The 23,964-nt window shown below is 39.6% G+C and overlaps 1 protein-coding gene across 1 annotated transcript; it reads right to left on the bottom strand.

The window, feature by feature from the left end:
• Window positions 1–1,826: 1,826 nt before the first annotated feature.
• Window positions 1,827–22,959, bottom strand: LOC135461247 (RYamide receptor-like). Its single transcript, XM_064738252.1, has 3 exons — window positions 22,346–22,959; window positions 4,220–4,447; window positions 1,827–2,792 (listed from the first exon to the last, which is right to left on the bottom strand). The coding sequence occupies exons 1-3, from the start codon at window positions 22,850–22,852 to the stop codon at window positions 2,505–2,507; spliced, it is 1,023 nt and encodes a 340-aa protein (XP_064594322.1). The 5' UTR covers window positions 22,853–22,959; the 3' UTR covers window positions 1,827–2,504.
• Window positions 22,960–23,964: the final 1,005 nt, after the last annotated feature.

Below are 23,964 nucleotides of genomic sequence, written 5' to 3'. Positions count from 1 at the left end.
CTAGCACAACAACGACAATTGCTATATAGCGCCATCTCATAACCACTGTCCCACATCTTCGTAAATGCGTGCAGCGTGACACTAAATATTCAATTTGATTTACTGATTGATTTGTGTTTAACACCATGCTTACAAAGTTTTCACTTAGACTTATTCTGCAGGCTTTTTGTAAAATCACTAAAAATAGAAGGGGAATAGACAATAAACTTTCATTTCCAGTATTCCTGATCTGAGATTAACAAACCTAGCAATAAATAATTGCAACGGTCTAAGCAGATATTAGCAATTGCAAAGAACACTATAAACCACATGACATATATGACTCCAGTACTAACAACGGGGTCTGGCTTCTACGTTTGGCATCTTACAACTTGAAAAGCACGGCATAACTCTGAAATTTCTCCAAGACTGTAAGATTATGCCACATGGTGTTTTGGGTATCATGATTGTCTCCTACACTTGATCATGCCTCAGCTTTAATATTCCCTTTTTAACAAGTCTTTAGACAGTTCCCTATGTAAATTTGTACATCGCTTTTATTCATATTTCTTCAAACGGAAAGCATAACTTTGTTAGCGCCATTAAGCAGGCATAAACAGATCTGTCTTACTAGTAATCATATTGACAAGATCATACATTTGCAGAGGGACAGTTTTTGCAACGTCAGCATATATTTCTGAAAGTTTTACGTCAACTCGTACCATCATTTACCTTGTTATCAGTAAAGCTACAGGAGAAATCAGGCGATTGTCGCCAACTGCGTTCTACAATGGCCTTTCCGTGATTGGCTTTGATAAAAATGCCATTTTTTTCTCCGCATAAAATAAATAAATAAATGTATGTATTATGTACGTGTGTATGCATGCATGCGGTTTAGCGTCGTATTTACAATTTTCAATCATATGACGACGATGAGTTAACAGATGTACATAGTGTCTTTTTGTGGCATGGCGAGTCCATGCCAAAGTGCATCCTTCCCTGAAGTATCATGCTGAAGACACCAGATATGACACCCCATCTGGTCAAATTATACCGAGACGGGTCCAACCAGTCCTGTTCCCTTCCTCTAACCTCTCAGTGCTGAGGGCCAAGCCAGGCAGCATCCAGTGCCATTGTTAAATCTTTGGTATGGCCCGACACGAGTTTGATCCCGGGGTCTTCCGGTTTCGAGGTGGACGCTATGACAATTAGGTTTCCCGCATAGAAGCCTCCATCACTGTGCGTGTGCCTTGTGATGACTTAAAATTATTATCTGTCTTGTAACAATGAAACATGCCTCCTTTTCGAGAAATATGTGCCTTGGGGACGATTCACAGTTTCATGTTTGATTGTGTATTGTTGCAGCTTTTCGTTAGATACCTACATATGAAATCATAAAAAAACGTGTCTTTCTTAGTACAAACAGATGTTTATGTTATATAAATCGAACAAATCATATACAACAGAATTTGAAAAAGGGTAAAGGTTGTCAATGGTTTTTCTGTACCTGAGTGTCAAACCGTAAATAAAATGAACAAAATGTACATAAGAAAAACACCGCCTGTATCACAAGAAAGCCAGCTGTCATAAGCGACCGTATATAATGGAATGAAACCAAACAGATTACTATGATAGGGAGAAAGTAGCTTATCTACAAAGGGTGAAAAGTAACCAAACCAACTGCTAACATTTAGTTTTGGAAGGAAAGTGTGTACGTGCAATGGCTATCTGTTGATGTCACAACTAACAATGCAACGGTTTAAAAAAGAATGGAAAATGTATGTCAATAACAACTTCAACCATTCGATTTTCAGCCAGACTGTTGTTCAATATTTATTGACGTTTGGTGCAAAATTCTGTAATTTAACATACTTACAGACACTGTAGCTATGGTTTTCACACTTACAGATTCATACACACAGCACCATTGATAACAAGTAGATCTCCACGAGAATACAGTTAGTGCTGTATATGCTTTCAGATAGGTTATTAAGCTGTCCATTAAGCTTGTCAAACTAGGTTCCTGTATCTAGACTTGAACATGAGCCGACTGGCTCTCCAGACAATCGGGTTTACACAGAGACAAAAGAAAATCTTCTGTATATTCGCTGCGTGGTGTATTTGCGAATGAAAGTCTAAGTAGCAGGATAATTTGACACGCAATGCCCGGTTTTTCCCACTGCAAATATTCTCTTCATCAGTCAATGGTAACCTCGAGCAACGATTGCGCACAGCCGTAATCTCACGCCGTGTCATTCTATAACCACATAGTTCCCCGCGGTCAGAAAGACCCTGACCGCCTTCTAGGGTTTGAAGTGTGGAGGGTGATGGACGAGAAGAAAGGTGCTCGGTGTAGAAGGGGTGTTAAAGCAAACTGTTCACGTCCCATGGAACGGAGATTCTAGCACGCATACCCTTGTCTATAGAATGTTAACGGAGTTGTAGACTTATTTCACCCTTTCTCTGTCGGTGTATGAAAATTTCGTTGCACTCGGGCAGAGTTGGTTTGACCTTGACCTTTATCACTACCTTGTATCCTCACATTCGTCCATGACAGGCTGATCCGCTTTGTCCAAGAAAGCACCCTTTGGGTGGATACAGTTTCCGTTTGTGATATAGTTCTGTCGAGCGCCATGAGGTCGGGTGCGGGCAGCCAGTAAACGAACAGTGGTGTTTTTCTCTAGCATCTTTTGCCCACTCGAATTCGAACCTGGGAGACGGCGTCGGCTGCTCAGAGTAGCGAACGTATATTTCCGGCCACAACACTTTTCCAAGCAAGGAAAGACCCCAATAAGAAGGCAACGAAGATCGGCCTGTAATCAATAAAAGAAGAGATGCTCAATTAAAAAAAATAAGGGCTCATTTAGTTTTTAACCATGGAATATTACTCCGTGTCTTATTAGCTTTTTTGAATACAGTAGAGTACGAACGAAAAGGAAGTTCAACTTTCGGATCGTTTTGCTACTGTTAAACTTTATAGTGTTCATTCTGGTTGTACTGGTGATTAACGAGCAGTATACAAGACACTTGAGAATGGCACGAATAAGTATAACGGGAAGATCCGTACTTGAACACAAGGCTTTCTGTTCTTTTAATGACAGGTTCGCAGACTCTAGTACATAGAAGAGATGGATGTTGACATGTCACGCGATTCGGGATGTCTACCATGGATGGGTACTGGAATATCCTTGGTATAAATGTACCTGTTATAGCGGTGTACGTACAATATACAGACATGCAGAGATGATGACCACTGAAATGTAGGCAGGGCGTCATATGTCTTTTGAATATATATCTGTATATTAATGTATGCTTGGAGTTTTACGTCGCACTTAACAATTTGTCAGCCATATGGCGACGAGGATCAGGCTGAAGGCACCAGATATAACACCCCACCCAGTCACATTATACTGATACCGGACCGACCAGCCTCGTTTCCTTATTCTAACCTCTCAGTGACAGCAACATGTACCAATTTTTAAAGCCTTTTGTATTTGGAATTTTAATGGAACTTATTGTTACCTATGTTGTATTCATGCTAGGCCGTATGCGTTGTCTCATGATAACATATATAAGGTGATCAAAATGTTAAGGTCTAAAGACCATATCTAGGAAATGGTCTTTTGTAAGACTTTATATAGAAATGGATGGATACGCTTTAAATCATTCGAAATCTATGTTAGGGTGATCAGAGATATAAAAAGTTCAACTAACATCACAGAAATCTGGTTAGCTTTGTTGTGCTGAAACGTCATCCTGTCCCATATGTAAACGATAACACTTGGAAAAGATTGGCGTGGTGGATGAAAGGTTATGTCCGGAATGAACAGGGAGAAAGTCAGCCAGATATCACCGAGAGGCATATGTGTGTAGTATTCAAAACTTTTCAACAATTCCAGATAATCAGACAGATCCTATGGCAGTAACACGAGAGAGTCGAGATTCTAGGAAATTAAAAGTGTTGACAAGGCATAGTTAGAGAAAGATTTTGCGCACTTCGAGGCTTAAGCATTTTTTTTAGAGAGGAAGGGTAGGAATATTTAGCTGTTATCGAGCTTTTTCAATGCTGTAACTATCGAAACAAAGGACCGTAAATAAAGCTGTTTGTCCGTATTATGGCGATGACGGCCTGTCGTAGTTATAATGTTTTAATAGCCGCGATGAAACGCAACATGGCAATAACTTTGGCTAATAATGCAGAAGCAAATTCCGGGTAGTTTCCCATTCACAAGAGACTTACCCGAAAACTTTCGTTCATCGAACCATAAATGATGGGATTAACAAAGCTGTTTGACATGGCCAGCCAATGGACGCTGAAGTAAATGCCTTGCAGTAAACGTTCCAGATCTGCCGACTGGCTCATGTAGGTGAGCATGCTAGGGCTAAAGTGGATGAGAAGCATGAAGATGTGGAGTGGCAACCAGCACAGGCCGAACACTAGCACAATGGTGATAAGCATCTTGACAACCTGAAACACACATAGATGTAACAGAATTTAAATATCAAAACACAAAAGCTTTTTCACACTATGTTTTCTTTCTGACTTTTTCTAATTCAGGCATGCGCGTTGAAACATTTTTTTTACAGCACAATGGGAAGGCTTGAAAGCTGACTGCATATCTTTACAAGAATTCGTCCCAATTTCTTACTTTAATATTCTCATTGTTCTTGGGTAATTTGTGCCGAACGTTGTTTTGGAAATTGGTCGTCCAATAATTGCCTTGGAACGTGTATTTCTGGTGACGATTGATATGCGAATGTCTGTTTCGACACCTACATTACCCAGGATGAACCCTCAGAGCTTTACTAATTTACTACAAGGTGGAATCATTTTTTAGACCACATACAGACGCAAACTCACGGCACACCATGTTCTGTGACAAAGTAGTTTGTGTTCATGTGAACTAAATCCTAAATGTAACAGTCTCATTGATTAAAAGGTGCATCCATTTACAATAACAAAATTGTCCCATGAAGATCTATGTACGTGAAACCATGCATCGTATTGCACAGCCATTTAGCTTCGCGTTTTTGTGTGTAAAGACGTGGCTAAACATCGATCGATCCTCAGGAAAACTCAGGCTAATCAGCACATTTTATTTTTCCATGTCTTTCACGTGCTTAAAAAATATCTAAAAGTTCATTAAATAATGCGATTTCAAAGTTATAAACTAGTTTTTATTACAGCAGTTTGACATAAAGTATATGAAATATGCGTTCCTTGATTTATAAACTTCTGGTTTATAAATGGTTATCATTCAGAATGCCTTGAAAAATTTGCAGAAAAACATCTCGTAACACTCTTTTCCTTTTTTTTGACATTGAGATTCAAAGCTATGTAAGTTCTTTCTGTACATTAAAAGTTTCTGTGTATACAATGTACTCATAAAAACACTTAACACAGCAATACAGCGTTACAGCGGAAAACCGTGTGTTTTAACTGCGGTTTGGACTCCTTATATAGCCCGTGCTCCTAATGTTTTCCATAGCTGGAATCTATTATCTGGTTACTACGCAACTGAAGATTATTATTTAACAGATCTGAATTTGAATCTATTATCATTAGAAAATAGTGAAAAAGTTCCTCCTCATGGAATGCCAGCGCATGATGTGAGGTTTTCATATCTTAACGTGCGACTGCATTCCAATGGGCTGTGCAAATAGAGACTATGTTAACTCTGGAGCGCTGGGGGAAAATTGCACAAGGCCACCCGGAAATGAGGAATCAGGCATTGTAATGAGTAGTTGGTTAGAGAGTACTTGGTAGACTGTAACGTTTACTACCCCAGGGACATATGGTCAAATCAAACCCCTCCTATCGTTTACACAGCTCTTTAGAGCAGACCAAGTGCCTAATCATTCGCGGGTATCCGTAGCATATCAATGCAAGCAATAAAACGGCCAACCTACCATTCAAGCACAAATATGCAAGGACACAGACTTGAATCGTTCAACGCGAAGTGTAATTGTCATGTCATCTCTCCGTGTATGTAGTACTGCTATAATGATGGGTATAAGAAATCATACCAGGGTGTTTTCTGACAGGTTCAATTTGTGTTGACTTAGCGCTAATTATATTTCCCCTATTTTTGGACAGGCCGCTTTCACCACCCAGAAATATGCGGCCAAAGATCTTAAGAAAGTGTTAATAGTCTCCTTTAAAAGTCCTACAGTCCTATTGAAGTATTGCATATTACACTTTCGCTATTGTGCTTTGTTAAAACTGTGAAGTCATTAATGTAAAAATTATTCTATAAATGGCCTTGGTACATTGTCTAAATTAGGCTCTAAATTTAGACAAAAATTAATGATACATGAACAAAATAATATAATCTGATTCTGCTGCCAAGACATTTTACAAACGGCTAGCAACTCCATGCCGTGAGATAACTGGCCCCTTTCCCCCTGCAACCGTTTATTCCCAATCACTCAATGATTAATGGAAACAATTTATTTATTTATTTATTTGATTGGTGTTTAACGCCATACTCAAGAATATTTCACTTATACGACGGCAACCAGCATTATGGTGGGAGGAAACCGGACAGAGACCGGGGGAAACCCACGACCACCCGCAGGCTGCTGACTGACCTTCCCACGTACGGCCGGTGAGGAAGCCAGCATGAGCTGGACTTGAACTCACAGCGACCGCATTGGTGAGAGGTTCCTGGGCCATTAGGCTGCACTAGCGCGCTAACCAACTGAGCCACGGAATGGAAACAATGGTTCACACGCCGTCTTTGCTAGGAGCGATTGGGTGAATGGTTCTGAATCGACCACAACAACAACCAGCATTGCCCATACATTAGGCTATGAAAATGGCTATTCATGCTTTCAATTCAGTCTGTATCTAACGAAAGGCAACATGCACTACACATATATATTATCTTTATCTCATATTCTTTGTGAGTGGAACAAGCTCCAGAAAAACTGGGGACATTAGATTGAAAGCCATACTATGGTACCAAACGAACATATAATTATAACTTGAAGACCAGGTAATTTTTGTGAAAGGTTTTGCCGAGATTTCTGTGTGCTTGTGAGTTTCTTGAGTGACGTACATCCTAAAGAGCATTTTTTCTGAGTTTGTGAAATATTTTTCTTGACAATATACGCAAATTTCAAAGAAAAATGCTTACGATGTGTGATATTCAACATCAATCCTTGTGGACAATGCCCAGAATGGCATCAAATATATCTTTTGCTGTTCAGAAAAATTTAAGTATTTATGCCAATGTTCAGTTGCACAAATTGTTTGAAAAAGACCAATGAATTAAAATAAAACGGAAAGAACCAAAACTGGACAAAGGCAAATACATTGAAGTGGTGGTCTAAGTTCTGAGGCTTTCTCTTGATGAACACGATGGCTACACATCATGTAAAATTGTTTTTGCGCACCTCATCGTAAAAATATCTTGCAAATGGGTAGTTTTGCTATACCATGTAAAGACAGCCATCAAACCATTCAGTGGAACAGCTACTACAAGTGTTCTTGCAATTATATATTTGCACGGAGAATATTTCCCCTCCCTGACGGTGCTCAGGTTTTTGGGTAAAGTGATTACCGCACATGATCAAATACCTTACAAGCCTCCTTGGCAAAGTGGTAGTTGAGCTAGGACTACGTGGATTCGAACGCGCGACCTTGCTGGTCAAAAGTTAGTCGCTTCCGGGACACCCCAGTAGATGACCCACTCAGCGAGGGCTTTTGTCTCGGGAGTCCAAGGCTGTGTAACAGTACTGGATGCATTCCTGAGAATGGTAAGCCACCCTGAACTACATGTAGAGACCCATACACCTCCGGAAGGCGCACATGTCCATTATTTGTCCTCTCAGTGAATTAGGACTTGCCTGATTGCAATATCTCGAACGTCTGGACCGTGCTTTATACTTCAATTCACAGAATTCTCCTCTGAGCGTCCGTAATTGGCGCAATGATGCGTGGAATTGTCTGCTTGCGTTGTAAATTGGTTATTAAAAGCATTCCAGTATGGCGAGGATGATTGCTAGAGGCGACAGAACGGATGCTGTGTCCATGCAAATTGATGGGACTAATTAAATTCTTTGTCTGCCCAGGCCTTTGATTTTCAAAGCTTTGATAGTTACCCTATATGTGATGCCGTTACACTTTACAACAACAACAACTTTGGTCATGTGCTCCACGTAAAATTCGTACAAGTCTGAAAACACGTTCACATTGCTTGTACTTGTTGTCGGTTACAAAGCCATTCCCAGTACACAGCTACCCTTGAAAATTCATTAGATTTTGCTCAGGTTCGGAGATAAATAACGGAGGCCCCAAAGCGAAACATGCTTTTAAATCACTGGAAAGTGATTTATTTCAAAGCTATGTAATTATTAGCGGCAACATGGGGCTACGTTTTGCGCCCTCTACGATACTAGATGCATTCGTTTTGCTTGCCACCATTTTTCTTGCAGCCAGATAATTCGCCTACACATTGACAGGCGCCGGAACGCCTTTGCAACAAAAAATACGTTTTTTCTTTAGGATAGCCTTCGGTAGATCTTAGCAAATTATTGCTATTTCTTTCGTCTGACAGAAAGAAAGAATTGTTGTCAAGACACGAGGAACACATTTACGTGCGAACGCCATCTCGTAAATTTTCTTTACCATCACACTCTAGGAATATCCATTCAGTGGCCCTTTACGACTTCGAGACAAATACACACAGGGCACTGACAAGAAGTTTTCTACGTAAAAATAAGACAAGACAATAAACTGTCGCTTCTGTATTTTGTAAACCTCTAAACAGACATAGACAACAAGCAGCTGTGGATCTTCTGTAATAACGAAGTAACGAATATATGTAAATGACATAGACGATAGGATCGATTTAGTAGTTTTAGGAATTTTTTATTTTATGAAAAAATGAACAAGAGGATTTCACGACCAGAGCATTGTTAACATTAATCAGCCGACTTACATGGTACTGATTAGTAACTGGATCCAAGAGTAGATATGACTAGAAATCATACATTCACAATAGAAATGGAATTGAAAGCAACGAACAATGTCTTATATTAGATATGGATAGAATCATTGATGAAGAGAATAAGAACTGGCACGTTCAGTGTTCAATGGAAAAATTGATCTAAAAGCCTTCCAACAGTTCCTTTAGGATTTCCCACAGATATGTATTAGGTTTAGAACTTGTTTTCTGTTTTCCATCGTCAGTTGATTCGACAGTTGCCATATTGAACTGTGAAATTTTTCATTCCGTTTATTAAATTTGTCACAAATGCCAAGTGGTGATTCAAATCATCTAGGGCCAATAAATGGTTCTCACCATTTAGTATTACGTAACATGTGGCTAATGACTCGGGCTGAGAGTCAGAAAACGCAAAAATACTTTGCTTTGAGGTAATAAGAAGATAGAATGATGAATCTATATCTATTACCATGTACCATCTGGTTTTTGCAGGAGCTCGTTCTTCTGTTTCTGTTCACTGAATATTGCGTGTATCAGATAACAGTGAAGACGAGATTCTTGTTCAGTCTGAGATGATTTAGCAGCCATGGGCAAACTAAAACTTAGGCAATGACCATTTTTCCAAATCTTGACTCGATAAGATTATTACGAGACGTGGAAGTCTTCGTAGACGTACAATTTATCAGATAAAATGCTTGAAAAATGTATCTCTTGTAGAATTTCAAATCCGTTTAATTCTTTAAGAGGCCATTGTTGAGACTGGCATTGTTGAGATTGGCATTCACGTCTCGGTATTTAAGTCATACCGGACATTAACAGACGCCTACATTTCCAACAAAGAACAGGCAACTACTTCGTGAAGTCACGCAAGCTAAAACATTGATATTGCTCCGAGTAGTTTTGTTCTCCTTTAATGGCCCTCAACATGCAACCAGTTCTGAACATATTGAAGTGAACCTACATTTTTCACAGACGTGTTCAGTTTTAAGATACACGATGCTTGGGTTTTGGTAGTTTTAACCGATCGAACTAAACACAATAGTTGCATCCAATACGAAAGTAAATACACACGAAATTCAAATATCTCCGATGTTACATGCGATTAGTTGGAGAGTACTTGTCTTTACTATATGACATACTTTGAACATCTCTGCGATAAATTTGGCAAAGTTCGAAACATATTTTTGAGTTTAGCAATAATCACTCAATAGATAAATTATATATCACAAAGTAAGATAAGCCATGAGGGTTGTTTGAGAAAGCGGTGCGCTCGGAAACACAACTATTTTATTTAATGCAGTAACAATGCGTACTATGAGTAAGATTTATGTTAATTTTATTTCGATGGAAAGAAGGGCAAGATGGCTGAAATAGATTGATGAACTGAGGACCTGTGCACGTCTCATCTCCTTCAGTTATTCGGGGACCTTCTGAAAACTCGTGGACCAAGTGACTGTGGCAGGTATACTCCACTGACAACATTCGCCTTATATCCATGAGCAAATTTGTTTCTCCCTATGAATGAAAAGCCTTTCCAAACAGCTATCCTGAGGGAGTAGAAGACAGACTTGCAGACTTCTGAGATTGCCGGCTGGATACCTTTATGGACATGATAATGTCAATATGGATAACGAGGATGGTTAACAAGCCATCGGTCCGACTTACGGCTATTGTGATGAATGGAATGAGGATTGTAATTTATCAAAAAATCAGAGAAAAAAGTGTCTTAGACGAATAAGGAGTTGAATGACAAGAATTTCGCAATGGAATTATTTACACATTGGAGTATGTCAAAATCGATATAGTATGTGCAAGTAATGTAAACCAATATCCCCCCACACACGAAAAAAACATCGATATTGGAGAATTAAAGCTCTAAAAAATAAAATAGTCCTTTCGCATGTGAATAGTAATTTCAATCTGTATATTTCGAAGCCAAACACTGATTATTGCCTGCAAGATAAGGCGGGTGGTGGCGTAGAAGCTTGCCTTGAAATTTGATACCTAACCAGTGTACTGGGACATAGCTTTGCATTAACCAATGTGATGACATTGGCATTTCGATTGCTATAATCAATTAAATTAGGCCTCGGGAATAGGCAGGGAGGGGGGCAACCGCTGGGATTTTCGCACGAACGATCAGAGAAACGTAATCGATGTAACGGTATAACGGGCGACAAGAGCTCACAGTTACTGCCTCTGCTGTTACTTAAGATCTCGCTAACTCACAGAGCGTCCAGCCATTCGCCTCACTCGGTATTATAATTCACTTAGCTTTGTAGCGACATCCCACAATACCACTCGCGCTCGCTGCCTACTGTCGGAGAGATTGCATCAGCTTCTATGGAAATCAAGTGCCTGTGATTTTTGTCCTCAACAAGAAATATGTGCGACATCCAAGAAACATCCAGTAACATTAAACACCTGGGCCAGGTTGAAACTCACTAATCGTGATGCTAGCACAAACCAATGGCTGCAGACAGTCTACCATGTAACAGCAATCACCTTTTCATTGTCCAATGAACCTCAGGCTATGCTGTAAAGAATAACGGTCGCTTTTAACAGTCATAAAAAGCCCAATTGACCAGTCCAATTCATAATGACTACTTCTTTACATTGAAAAGACGCCTAATTGCCCAGATACAATGGGAAACTGGCTGGTTTACTGAAATTGGTCCAAATCACAATCAAATAACATAGTTAACAGCTGTAACCCTGCAGAGCTTGTGTATTACATCAGCACACAACACCGAAATAACTGTTTTCGGCCTCTTTGTTCAAGACGGATGCGAGTTCTGTGAGTTTAGAATTAAGTACAACTCTGCCAGACAAATACTGCATACTGGTACACATCGGCTGTTTTCACAAAAAGTTCACATTATGAAATGGTCCGTAACAGGAACTCGCTAATTTTCCGCATCTCCATGGAAGCATTTAAAAATACATACTATTTATGTGGAGGTCACGCCAGTAGATCTATTTTCCGTTAATATTCCTAGCCTGGTGTCGATGTACTTGGATCCGAATGTCTCTACTGGAAAATAATTTTTAAGGGGGAACATTTTGAGAAAGGGTGTATTACACATTTTTAATCAAACTGCTTTTGTTCTCTGGTTGCTTTGAATCTGTTATGCTATCTCTGTGTCTTTTGTTGTGAAATGTCATTACTTATGTCGGTGGCGTGCTGGGAGTTACCGCCATTTGAACACGCCACAAAGACTCCCACAAAAAGTAATGAGTAATCAAGTGCAGCCTTTCCGTAAAAAGTTAAGAGTCATGACATGAGTGGATTCGGCGTCTTTCGCTGGTGGAGCTTCACAGGGCACGCATGCGTTGTCTGAAGCACAACCAACCGGCTTCCTCGTGTTGAGGGAGTTGTATTCCGTTCCGCTTTGCACTGGAGTTTACTGTATTTACACACGCGTTGCTATCGGATGTATCATATTTGTAGAAGTTCAACGAGTTGAACTTATATAGCAGATCAATAACGTTAGACCCAGTGCGTACGAACAACGTCTAGAAAGGTCTGGTAGCGTAACACAGGGTATTTAACCGTTAAACGCCGCTGGGCATGCCATTTTGTGATTAAACCATTGCACGCTCTGTTGTTCTGTATTCACAAAAGCCATTGACAAGACTTTCACTCATTTAGAGGGCAATCCACGTAATGCCATGCGATTAGCCAGCAGCTTGTAATTACCTCTAGTGTTAATTAAACAACAATGCTGGTTGTAAAATGTGCAGCAGATGGTCGCCCAGTAAGGTGAATTAGTACACGCGTACGATCATTATACCGCCATGACACAGGCAAGTCAACAACATCGGCATGCAACACACAGGAATACTGAGTTATGGCGTCATTTGAAATTTTACAAAAAACTTCGTCTTTGTATCTACGAATTTTCATTTGAAGATGAACCTCTGGATGTTTGTGGGTTTCCCAAGGCCCTGACTGTTTTCCCTCCTATCATAATACTGGCCACCATTGTAAAAAATATATGTGCTTTTGAGTATGGCATGGAAACCAATCAAATAAATAAATACGCCGTACTCAAGAATATTTCACGACGGCGGTAAGCATTATGGTGGAAGGGAATCAGGCAGAGCCCGGGGGAAACCCATGACCATCCGCAGGTTGCTGAAAGACCTTCCCACTTACGACCGGAGAGAAAACCAGCATGAGCTGGACTTGAACTCACAGCGACCGCATTGGTGAGAGACTCCTGCGTTATTACGCTGGAAACGTCATTAGTAGTTTCGTGTAACTTTATTTCTTTTCTTTTTTTTTAATTGTATTTTTCCTGTGTCGGTAAGGTAGCAATGTGTGGTTATCGTACTGTGTAAAATTTAAATACACATACTGGTGGCAGAAATACAGGACTGTAAAGTGTGCTTCGCTCAATTTAGAGTTGTTAAAACTTAAAAGGTGGCGTAACACAGGGTATTTAACATACGTATCGCACTGAGCCTTGTTTGTCAGATCTTTGGTTACATCACGAAGAAGACTTATTCGGAAGTGACGCCTGCGGGTAGCGAGAAGAACACCAGGCATGACACCCCACCCAGTCACATTATACTGACATCAGGTCAACCAGTCGCGTTTACTTACTCTTATCTTTCGGTGCTGAGCTCCTAGCGACACAGCAACAAATGCTATTTCATTGTTTAGTGCCCGGTTATGAATTTACCTGTGAGAATCTCTAACTACAGTCTATTTTTTTTTAGCCTGCCGCCTGTATTCAACTATCAGTAAAATCAGTCGTACCCTCTACCAAAATTGCCCTTCGTTAGTGATACGTAACAACACTTGCTCTACACATTGATGTGTTGTACGTTATTATTGTAAGGGAAATGCTACTAGAACGCTTTTTCTAATTCATATTGTTAAACTCCATAAGCCTAGGTTCAACACCAAGAACTCATTGCCTCGGATGACGTAATACTTGTTAAAAAACAAACGACAATGGGCGCGGAGAGTAATTTGGTTTACAGTAGCTGCACCAACATGCAGTTAGACCAAACTCCTCGCAGTAACACAGCCTACACTACTGTTTCAGCGAATGGACTTCATTGTTCTTACAACAAAACTGATAGTATAGCTTGCAAGGTATCCAGCTCGAAAACTTTACTGCAGTGAGATCATAAACTACAAGCGTTCGAACTGCATCTTCTGTAAAAGAATATGGACTTCCAACATATCCATGTGTAGAGCTTACACGTGGATATGACTGAAGGCAATTTTGGTAGCTAGTATGACTAGTTTTACACACAACTAAATATAGACGATTGGCTAAAAGAAATAGACGTATTGTGGACAATATTATAGTACACTTCATCTCGCATTACAATACGCCCAGTGGCGCACAGTTAAAAAGTTCCAAATATTACCGGTTCAGCAGTGTAAATCAGCTAAGTGCTCAAACCTTTAAACTGTTTCACCACTAGAATTTCGACTGGACATTACCAAGACAACGCAGAAGACAAGGGATTCTACGAGAGTATGTGTAAAGGAATCTTGCCCATTTCAGTTAGACCAGTTAGAGTGTGGGTTTTAGCCTGGGGCATCGCCGGGTAGTGTTCAAAGCGAGTATTAAACAATAATATGCTGTCACGATTAAACACGTAACACGTCATTTTCGTGTATCACTACTGGATTTTACCGGTTGAGTGTGACAATTTGCCAAATATCGCACTGTCGTCGCTGCTCTGATTGAGCTCTCCATGCTACACTATAGAGTATTAATTACTACACCATGTAACACACTCTACACCACGCCGCTTGTCACTGTAAAACTTCGATGTGCGACTTTCAACAAAGCATGTGTACACTTAGATGTTTAATGTTCAGACTATTTGTTTACATGATCTTAAATTCATTCACTGAGACGGTTACAGTGTTCTAAACCTTTTTTCAAAGTAAGTATACACAACGAAGAGCCATGAACTCAGCTATACCGGTGGACCATTGTATGCCAAGCATTTTCCATTTTGAATATATGCTCCTCGAACCGAGAGGAAATCTTACAGAAAACGATTATGGGTGTAAAAAGCACTGAAAATGATTTTCTTTTATGGTGGCACAAATTTGAAATAACGAAAATTATTTCTTTAAAATATAAACACTTTTGCTAAGAGCCCGTTTGAATGTCTAGCCATTTCAAAGATGTTTTAAACAAGTCGTTCTTGTTCATACATGGTTATTTAATATGCAAACCATTGATTTTTATCTATGTTTCTATTTTCACATCATTTGTTAAGTTACAAGTTAAAAAAAGATCAAAATAAGTGATCTGACAGTGTAATTTTCTAATCCTTGCTTATCTAGCACCTGTCGTAAGCCTAAAAACTTCAATAATACTTTCAGCTTGTGTGAAAGAGACATCCACAATTATTTCGTACCTCTCTTACCATTTGTTTTCCAAGAGATTTTCTTCTGTCAAACTCGGTGTGATTATGTTATATTGCTTTTTGAATTCTGCGTAATGTTACCAGACTTCCATTATGCTTTACAAAAAATGGAAGAATTAGAAAAAAAATGAATCATGCGTTTTAATCCGCAAGAGTTCAAGAGAATCAATTCACCTTGGAGTTCCTATGTTAATTGTTACGTTTAAAGCAATAGGCTTAAATAATATTTAAAAAAAGACTGCCTCTTGTTTGTTGGAAATGCTCTCTTTATACAGTTATAAATCCACAGTCTCCTCTACACCTTTAACCAGAATTTATATGCACGTAGCGTCGTAGCTAATGTCCTATTTTAGACTAATCAAATTGCTTCATTTTTGAATCCCCTGTCCTTTCAACGGTAGTTTCCTGTTTTGCGTACATGGACCATTTTTCAACGCTTCTTTAAATTGCGTTTACATAATTTGTGGAATGCATTCTTTTAAATTCTAAACATCTTCGTTAGTTTATGTATCAATACTTTTAATGCAAACATACAGTAGTAGAACTACATGTATTGTTTTCTTTTCCATAAAATTAACTAAGGTTATTATATCTGGCAAAGTAAATAAACGTAGATTTATTCAAAGTCGCACTGTCATATTTATAACAATACGTACATTCGAATATTTAGAATCAGAACTCCAAAATAATGTAACGTTGGTGCTAAGTTTAATGAATCTCGAACAAAGAAAGAAGGGAATGACACATTAAAAGTACTCTCCTAGAAAATTAGCGAACTCGTTAAACTTAAAAAATTTAACGATTTGGAAGAAGTTTTATCAAACGACGTGCCAATTGTAGATCGCAGTATTATTTGAAAAAAAGTAAAACCTGCAAGTTTAATACTTTGAGGGCGGTTTCAGTAATTGCTGGCCCTTGGGGAAGTTTTATACTGCAATCACGGACCCTGTAATTTGAATCAAACATGACTCAAGGGACACACAACCCATTTGTGGTTACCTTATAATTGTCGACTTGTACCATTACATTTTCATTGGATTTTAATTGGCCACCAAGGCTTAAATTAAGCTTTAATATCAATCTTTAGATATCTGTGTGAAAATTACAATCTACAATCTCGTTTATGGCAGTACCCTGCGGCAAATGTTAGCCAGTTCTTCTACTCGACCTTTGAGGGCAGGGTCTGAAATGTAATGTTGTCAGCAGATTCATCACTCCTTCTTAACGCTAAACATTATACATGTATCATCTTTCTGCCATGGGCCACGTCAAAACAACAAAATACTCAAATGTTTTTGTTCAGAAAGACATGCAGGTCTTCAATCACGAAGCCAAGTTTGAATTAGAGAAGGCATTACTTGTAAAGGATATTACCCAAGGAAAGTACTGAAACCATACACGTTAGATGAGTAACATTTCAAAACTAACGAAGAAACCCAAGCTAAGATGAACCCGAAATGTAAATTACGACACATGTCACTTCACCTCTGTCGGCCATTCAGATATAGGATATAACCGTGGGTTTCAGATATTGTACATTGCGAGGATATCTTTTTAAATATCGTGTCTGTACATTTGTATTTTCAACCAGTACAACCTGGTGCAAACCACATCAGTCTCACTCAGCCTTAGCAATCACCTAAATGGATAGGCTTCTACATTAGTTGGCACATAAACTACGGAGGCTATGTATTGGATCACTGATTCTTAGGATTCTTTGCAAAAGAAACTGGATTGCGGACAGTCAGCTTTGTCAAAGACTCAGCCGATATGTTCAGCACGGTAACAGCGCTAACAAATTATATACACTGCCAATTCTTAGAGAATACAAAGGATCCTAAATGCATTTATGGTCGATATAAGGAAACTTGGGTAATGCATCCACTCATGAAATGAACCAAAGGCGATCTATTGCACTCGAACTGCATACCCAAGAAGGATGAAGGAAAGGGCTTGAGTATTAAAGGCCTGAAGTTTTTACGCTCATACCACCTAGGACAATAAAGGAATAGTTCCAAAATTATACCAGTACGTGACTTGTAAGAATTACCGAGGCTCAGTCGTCAAAAATCCCCAAATCCCTACATATCGGGGATCAGCGAGTTGTGGTTAAATACTTTGGCTATTTGGCATGATTCCAAAATAATCTACAGGCTGAAATATTGGTTTAAAATCATAAACGTAAACACAGGTCAGGAAGCCAATGATAAGTGGAGAATGTTGAGCTACGGGAAGCCGCCACACTAATCCTTCTGCAATTACGTTAAGCTTTTTATCCAAACACCATTTCATTTTTTATAGCAAAGGCCATGACCAAGGAGTAGAAAGTGTAATTTCTATCCGGCTCAAGTACCCATATCTTCTTCAATTGGATTTAAAATCACGTCAACTGCTTTGACATGACCCATTTCAATAACGCCATCTGATTACCTTATTGATTAAAGTTTATCACCTCCAACGGTGGGATTCAGTTTCTTTAACTTTTTTCACCCTGTGCAATCCATACCTCATCACCAAGACTACAGCTGATCCAGTGAGTATTGAAGTTTTTGTACACTCGTCTGGAACCTACAAAGAACTATTCCATAAGCCCGAGGAGCGATTTCAGCCCTATTCTGCAAGCATTAGACCAATCGCTTAATAATATCATTATTAAGTCGATGATATTTATTCATTGATTCCATCGATAAATTTCATTTTTCATCTTTGACCCTTGTGGTTTATTCTTTCCAAACTATATACAGTGGTTTATGTATTGTTTCCATTCCGTAACTAAGTTCTATTCTTTTCTTTCGTGAGATTATTCATTCTTCAGTCAGTCAAGTTATGCATCCACTCATTTCGCCTTTCTTTCGGCCAGTGAGTTTTTCAGCTGTAGCTCTTATTACTGAAATTTTTTTTCAATAATCCATCTATTCACTCATGTCCTAATGTGGTCTTTGATCTTCTGGGGGACCACTTTTGAGCAAAATCTTGGCAGTTCGTTCTATCTTTCGCAGCTGGCATTGGCCAAACGGCAATGACCAGATGCCCATATGTGCCCATAAAGATTTGTAGGGTATTCTGAGTGAGTGTTCGATAACTAAAGTAACGGACATTCTTCACCCAGTGAAACCAGTTTGCTTATACCCGGATTCGGAAGATGAGACAACGAATTGGTCGAGGATCTTGTGCTGACAACCGGCTCTGATTTGTGCCCTTGTCGACAACTGACATTGGTTATGTCCAGATTATCTGCGTCCTACTTCAATGACCTGTATCTGTTTTAAATTTCGTCGCAAACGACCAGTTGTACGAAGGACTCTTAGACTAACGACGTCAATTTTTCATAAGAATCAATTATAACTATTGACATAAGTGTGGATGAGGTTAGCGGGTTCATCAGCGAATCAAACACCATCCAGGAATCATTGGACTTAACACGGCTTATTGTCAATTAGGCGCACCCATACGTGTCAGAAGCGGCCCTATGCCTCACAAAATTGATGGACTTTCCCCACTTCACTCCAAAAACTCGATAAATGGAGCTAGTAATTCATTTAACGTACTCTTTCTGGCAAGAAACCTGTTTATCCAGAGCACTTTGTTGGACCTTTCTGATAAGCCAAGAGTTGATCTTCGACGGAGGATCTGGTCTCAGATTTAATTTCTGCTGCCGGGTCTACACCAGAGTCTGGTTCTGCTTAGGTAGTCAGAAGAGACTTAGATACTACCCCAAACTCACAAATTCCCCTCTGAATATCTAAAGTAGTTCGTTCCGTCGTCTTTCACGTAAAATCAATGAAAAACTTGAAGTTTTGAAAGGATAAAAAATTCGTCAAGGTTTACAAGTTTGTTGCTAAATAGAAGGAAAACAATGAATGAATCGATGAAGTGAAAAAAGCAAAAATATATTCAAAGTGATTCTGACGAAAAATAGAAATTCAAATTAAGAATGTTTATGAAGTGAAATGAAATGTCCATTGCTGGCTGAAGCTTTTTTAAATGGTTAAAAAGCTGAGCCTATTTCTTTGATCGTATTTATGATGCAAATATTGCAAGGCGTTCCTGTGAGTCTGAACGTGTTGTCCACGCAACTTCTCTCCTGAATCTTCACACCGTAGTCACAACTAAATGGATCTTTACTGTTGACAAAAAGTGCAGATTTATTATAATACTCAGAGCTGCACAATGTAAATTTGAATGTTGGATGTCAATGGCATGTTACAGCTGTGCAACTTTAATAACAGACGGATTGGGAAAGCGGGTGTAACTGTCTAATAAAATCCAATTTATTTAGTCATAACCTTGGCCAACCTCTCAATCCATCTGTCACCGATCTAATAATTTAGCTTTGCCTACATGAAATCCTTGGTGTATTGTACAAAGATTTATTCATTTATTTATTTATTGTTAAAAGCCTTCCTCAAAAACATGTTTTAATCTGTATGCATGGATACGATTCGACTATTTGGCTATACCTCCGGGGTTACCGTGTCACAAATTCCTGGTTATTTGTAGCATAGGTCTATGGTGTCGTAACAAGTCGGACAAGCAGGTAATAAATATACCGTTAGCCACCGTGTTGAAAACCCACGTTTAGTTAAATTGTTGCTACGGTCGACCGGAAGTGCACATCAATGGAAAGATCTTTGGATTCTTTGACGCAAGCAATGCCACTAATGTGTCACTTCATGCCCAGGTTTTGCGGTTGACGTTAACAAATATTGAAAACGTGTGTGGAATGGTTTCAATATCTCGTAAAGTTGTAGAAAACAGATTCTGGGTTTGGGAGGCAGTTCACGTCCCCGGGTCGACAGAAAAGGGTTGCTGACCGAACGGATGCCCATACACCATGTTTGAATCCCTTAAGGCTAGTATACAATTTGGGTACATTTACTATCGGATTTTGCCAAATATGCCATACTAATGAATACAAAGATATTGGCCGAGTCGGAGTAATAAGGAAAGAGCCCGGGTTTAATACAGGCTCATGAAAATTCATTTCTCGTAAAGTATTCTCCCTTGTCATCTACAGGTATGATTCCTTGGCAAGAGGGTGGTATAAAGACAAAGCTCCGGGGAAAACAGATAGCTTGACTTTCGCCGCCGTACTCAAATAATGTGTGTAAATTGGTTAGCCCGGTCCATAATATAAAATATTGCAATGCGAACATGTAGCGCAAAGTTTGCCTCTATGACAGTCCTATAGGCGAGAAAAGGCGGCGTGATTCCAATATGATCAATTATAAATATGAAGGTTTATCCTAGTATGTTGTATCGTGGTTAGGGCGCCGACATCAATAAACAGAAGGCGTGTAGGTTACATATTTGGTGTAGATGGAAAGTCATATATTTTTTAATCCATCTCACAGACCTGTTACAACTTAGACAGCCTCGCAGCACAAGGTGCGCCTGGTTTTGTCCAGTATTTCGAGAGAAAAATCTATTTATTAATAATAAATGTGATGGCTTTTACATATGCACACACAAGCTCCATCGCCAAAGGATATCAATGTAAGAAAAGTATATAGGCATGGAGAATATTTGATACAACAAGACGTTTGATTTATTTAATTATTTTCTTGACTGTTGCTTGACGCCATACTGCAGAATTTTTCAATTTTACAATGTCGAGTAATATTGTTTTGGGGAGCAACTGGTATCAGGGTGTATACTACCGACCTATGACACGTTACTGGTAAACTCTCCCACGTCTGACATACGTCATATAAGCCGTAGGCAAGTGGTCGCTGGACGCCATGCAAGAGCTCACCAGTGAGAGACGTTGAACATTTATTGCCGCCAAAGCTCGGAGAATAATAAAAGTTAGGAAATAAAAAAAAGCCCTGTCTGAGAATGCATGGGATTGAACCTTTGTCTTGTTTGAAATGGAAGCGCGTTGAACCACTGGGCCAAATGACTTGAATTTAATTTCGCATCAAACTAGGTTACAGTGAACTCAAAACCTAAAACTTTGCTTTGTGCGCCATGAATCGGATGACCTACGAACGCGAATAGTGTCTTGGGAACAATACGTTCATAACGAGGACAGTGTGGCATTGTTACAATCATCTGCATAATGATGGGAACAATACCACTCAGGCTAGCCGATCCATTATGTCGGTTTGCATTGCGAGAGAAAGGCTCGTTATAGCGCGTTATCGTATACATTATCGGATACCGTGGGGCAAGCAGAGCCTATTATAAGACATTTCTATTTCCTCACAGAAATGTCCCTAAACCGTTAGCAGGTACAGTGGCGCAGTTTAGAGACCACGTTATACCATGTGAAGTAGAAAAAAGCAGTCGTTAACAAATGTTTTATGTAACAAAAAGTGGAGTACGTTAGTGCATAATTTCAGTTTGAGATCGAAGTAGAAACCAAAAATCATAGTAAAGATGTTTAGGAAACCCCTTTCTTCCATTGATATTTGAAAATTATCTAGTTATAGAGGAAAGAGCGCCTTAATTTGATTCTTCTTATTGTGAAGAAAGATAAATATACCACAGCCTATAGATGACATTTGTTTGCAAAATAAAAACTGTATCAGCTGAACAAGCCAAAGGCTTCTTGCCTGCAGATGTTGAGTTTTATCACAACGAACAACATTAGTCCTATCACAGTAAATTCGCTAAATTTTTATCAAACGTCCACAATTAGGAAGGAGGAGCTGAAGAAATGCTGTAGAAAATTATCAACCCCAGCTGCTTTTCTTCCAAGCTGAAATATATCCAATATAAATTCATCATATACAATGACATTCGAAAACTTTCAAAATAGAATCTGCGCAATAAATTTGTTAAGCAAAAACCGCTGTATTGGAATAGTGTCAAACCTATATAAAAGTGTTTCTTTCGCTATTTATGATCATTTCAGAATTGTTCATGGAATCTCATTTGCTGATAGCTTGTATTCGTCATAAATCTTTGTAAAAATATTGTTAAATGCTTCATTAGCATTTTAAAAGAGATCAATGAAACTAATGCACGTTGAGCGACAGTCCGTACTTTTACCACATTCTTACCTTTCGTTTTGACCGCAGTTGTTGAGTATCCCGAAATTCGTCGGCGTTGCCCGGAGTTTGCCTTTGAGATAAAAGACGGCCGACTATAGTGTAGGTAATGGTCAAAATAGTCAACGGCACGATGTAAGTAATAAAGAGAATGAACATGGTGTAAAGCTTCATGAGCATATCTGATGGTTCGGGCCATTCTTCGGAACACCGGACAATGTCAACACCGTTAATGTTGTCGTTTTTTACCCGCCCAACAACAAGCTGGACTGAAGACAGGCAAACAGCAATTCCCCAGATGATAGCAATGGTAAGTTTGTATCTGGAATGGGTGAGCCTGGATTTGAGTGGATAGGCTACCGCCCAGAGTCTGTCGATTCCTATTGCCATGTTAGTGGAGACACTTCCCGTCACGGACACCAGTTGTAGGAAGAGGACGATGGGACACATAGGTGCGGTAAACACCCAGGTCTGTAGAAGCTCCAGTGTGAAGGTAAAAGGTATACAAAAAATTGCCATGATTAAATCTGCAATGGCCAAATTGATCAAGAATGGCCGGAGATCCGTTCGTGAACGGTGACCGCGAGAAAATATCACAATTGCCAGAATGTTGCCGATAATTGCGGCCGACACAGAGAAGGAATAAAGAATTATAAGCACTAGTTTGGAATCTTCTGATATGGTGTTTACATTGTACACCTCTGATGATTCATTGTTCGCTGTCAAGTTTAAAGCTTTGGTGGCAGCTTCTGGATCCATGCCATTCCTCGACGACAGTTTAGCAACTGGCGGTGACATCCAAACTTAACTGCTTAGCAAGACCATCCCAACAGCACTGCACCGCCAGCGACTTCTGTGTTAAAGCCAGTCCACCGCCGGATGGCTTATCTAACCATGGGTACATCTCCAAGATTGATGTAACCGGTCGATTTACTCCGACTCTTCAGTCAAAGTTTTGTCAATAGAGCGGGGAGCAAAAAGCAACCATTAACACTCAGCACCGGCACTTAGCCTCACACACAGTCGCGGCATTTCGAGGGCTTTTGCCACTCTCTGTCTTAGCACTTTCTGAAATCCAAGAGGACAAAATGAGCCTGTTCACACGCTGGTTGCTAGCGATGGCCTGGTGAGTTAGTTCGGTCGACCGAACAGACTGTGAGCGATCGTGATGACGGCACAACGTGTAGCAGGCGATACATGTACGTCCAGTCATGAGCGTGGTTCTGTGTGAGCCCGGCTATAATGCACGCCGAGGTTCTGCTTACCGATAGGGCGAATTAGGATCGCATGTCTCGCTCTTGGGCACTAACGAATCAGAGCGTCACAACCAGAAACAGCTTGCATATCTCTTTGGCGATAATATATTTAGTGGGTTTAGTGGAGCATTGTCCGGTATAATTAGGTATAGGTGTCATTCATTGATCTCCGGTGCACTTGCTGACGGTGTTTATTGTTACTTATTATGACGTTGTTCATACATCTTAGTATGCTGATGCACATTAGAAATATGCCCGGTTTTCTCCCACCATTATGCTCGCGGCCGTCGTATAAGTGAAATATTCTTCAGTACGGCTTAGTACCACCAATCAAATAAATAAATATACATCGTGCTCAAAGTTTCTAATGGCTTG

The sequence above is a fragment of the Liolophura sinensis genome, chromosome 1, assembly GCF_032854445.1.
Source record: "Liolophura sinensis isolate JHLJ2023 chromosome 1, CUHK_Ljap_v2, whole genome shotgun sequence".
In the NCBI taxonomy this organism is placed as follows: Eukaryota; Metazoa; Mollusca; class Polyplacophora; order Chitonida; family Chitonidae; genus Liolophura; species Liolophura sinensis.
The sequence above is the reverse complement of the archived record's forward strand: the minus strand, read 5'-3'. Positions and strand labels throughout refer to the sequence as shown.

Coding starts and splice junctions, on each gene's coding strand:
- LOC135461247 (XM_064738252.1), bottom strand. CDS start 22,852: ATGGCAATTTTTTGTATACCTTTTACCTTCACACTGGAGCTTCTACAG. Junction 4,448..22,345: donor AACTGCGGTCAAAACGAAAG/GTAAGAATGTGG, acceptor TGTGTGTTTCAG/GTTGTCAAGATGCTTATCAC. Junction 2,793..4,219: donor CGATGAACGAAAGTTTTCGG/GTAAGTCTCTTG, acceptor TATTGATTACAG/GCCGATCTTCGTTGCCTTCT.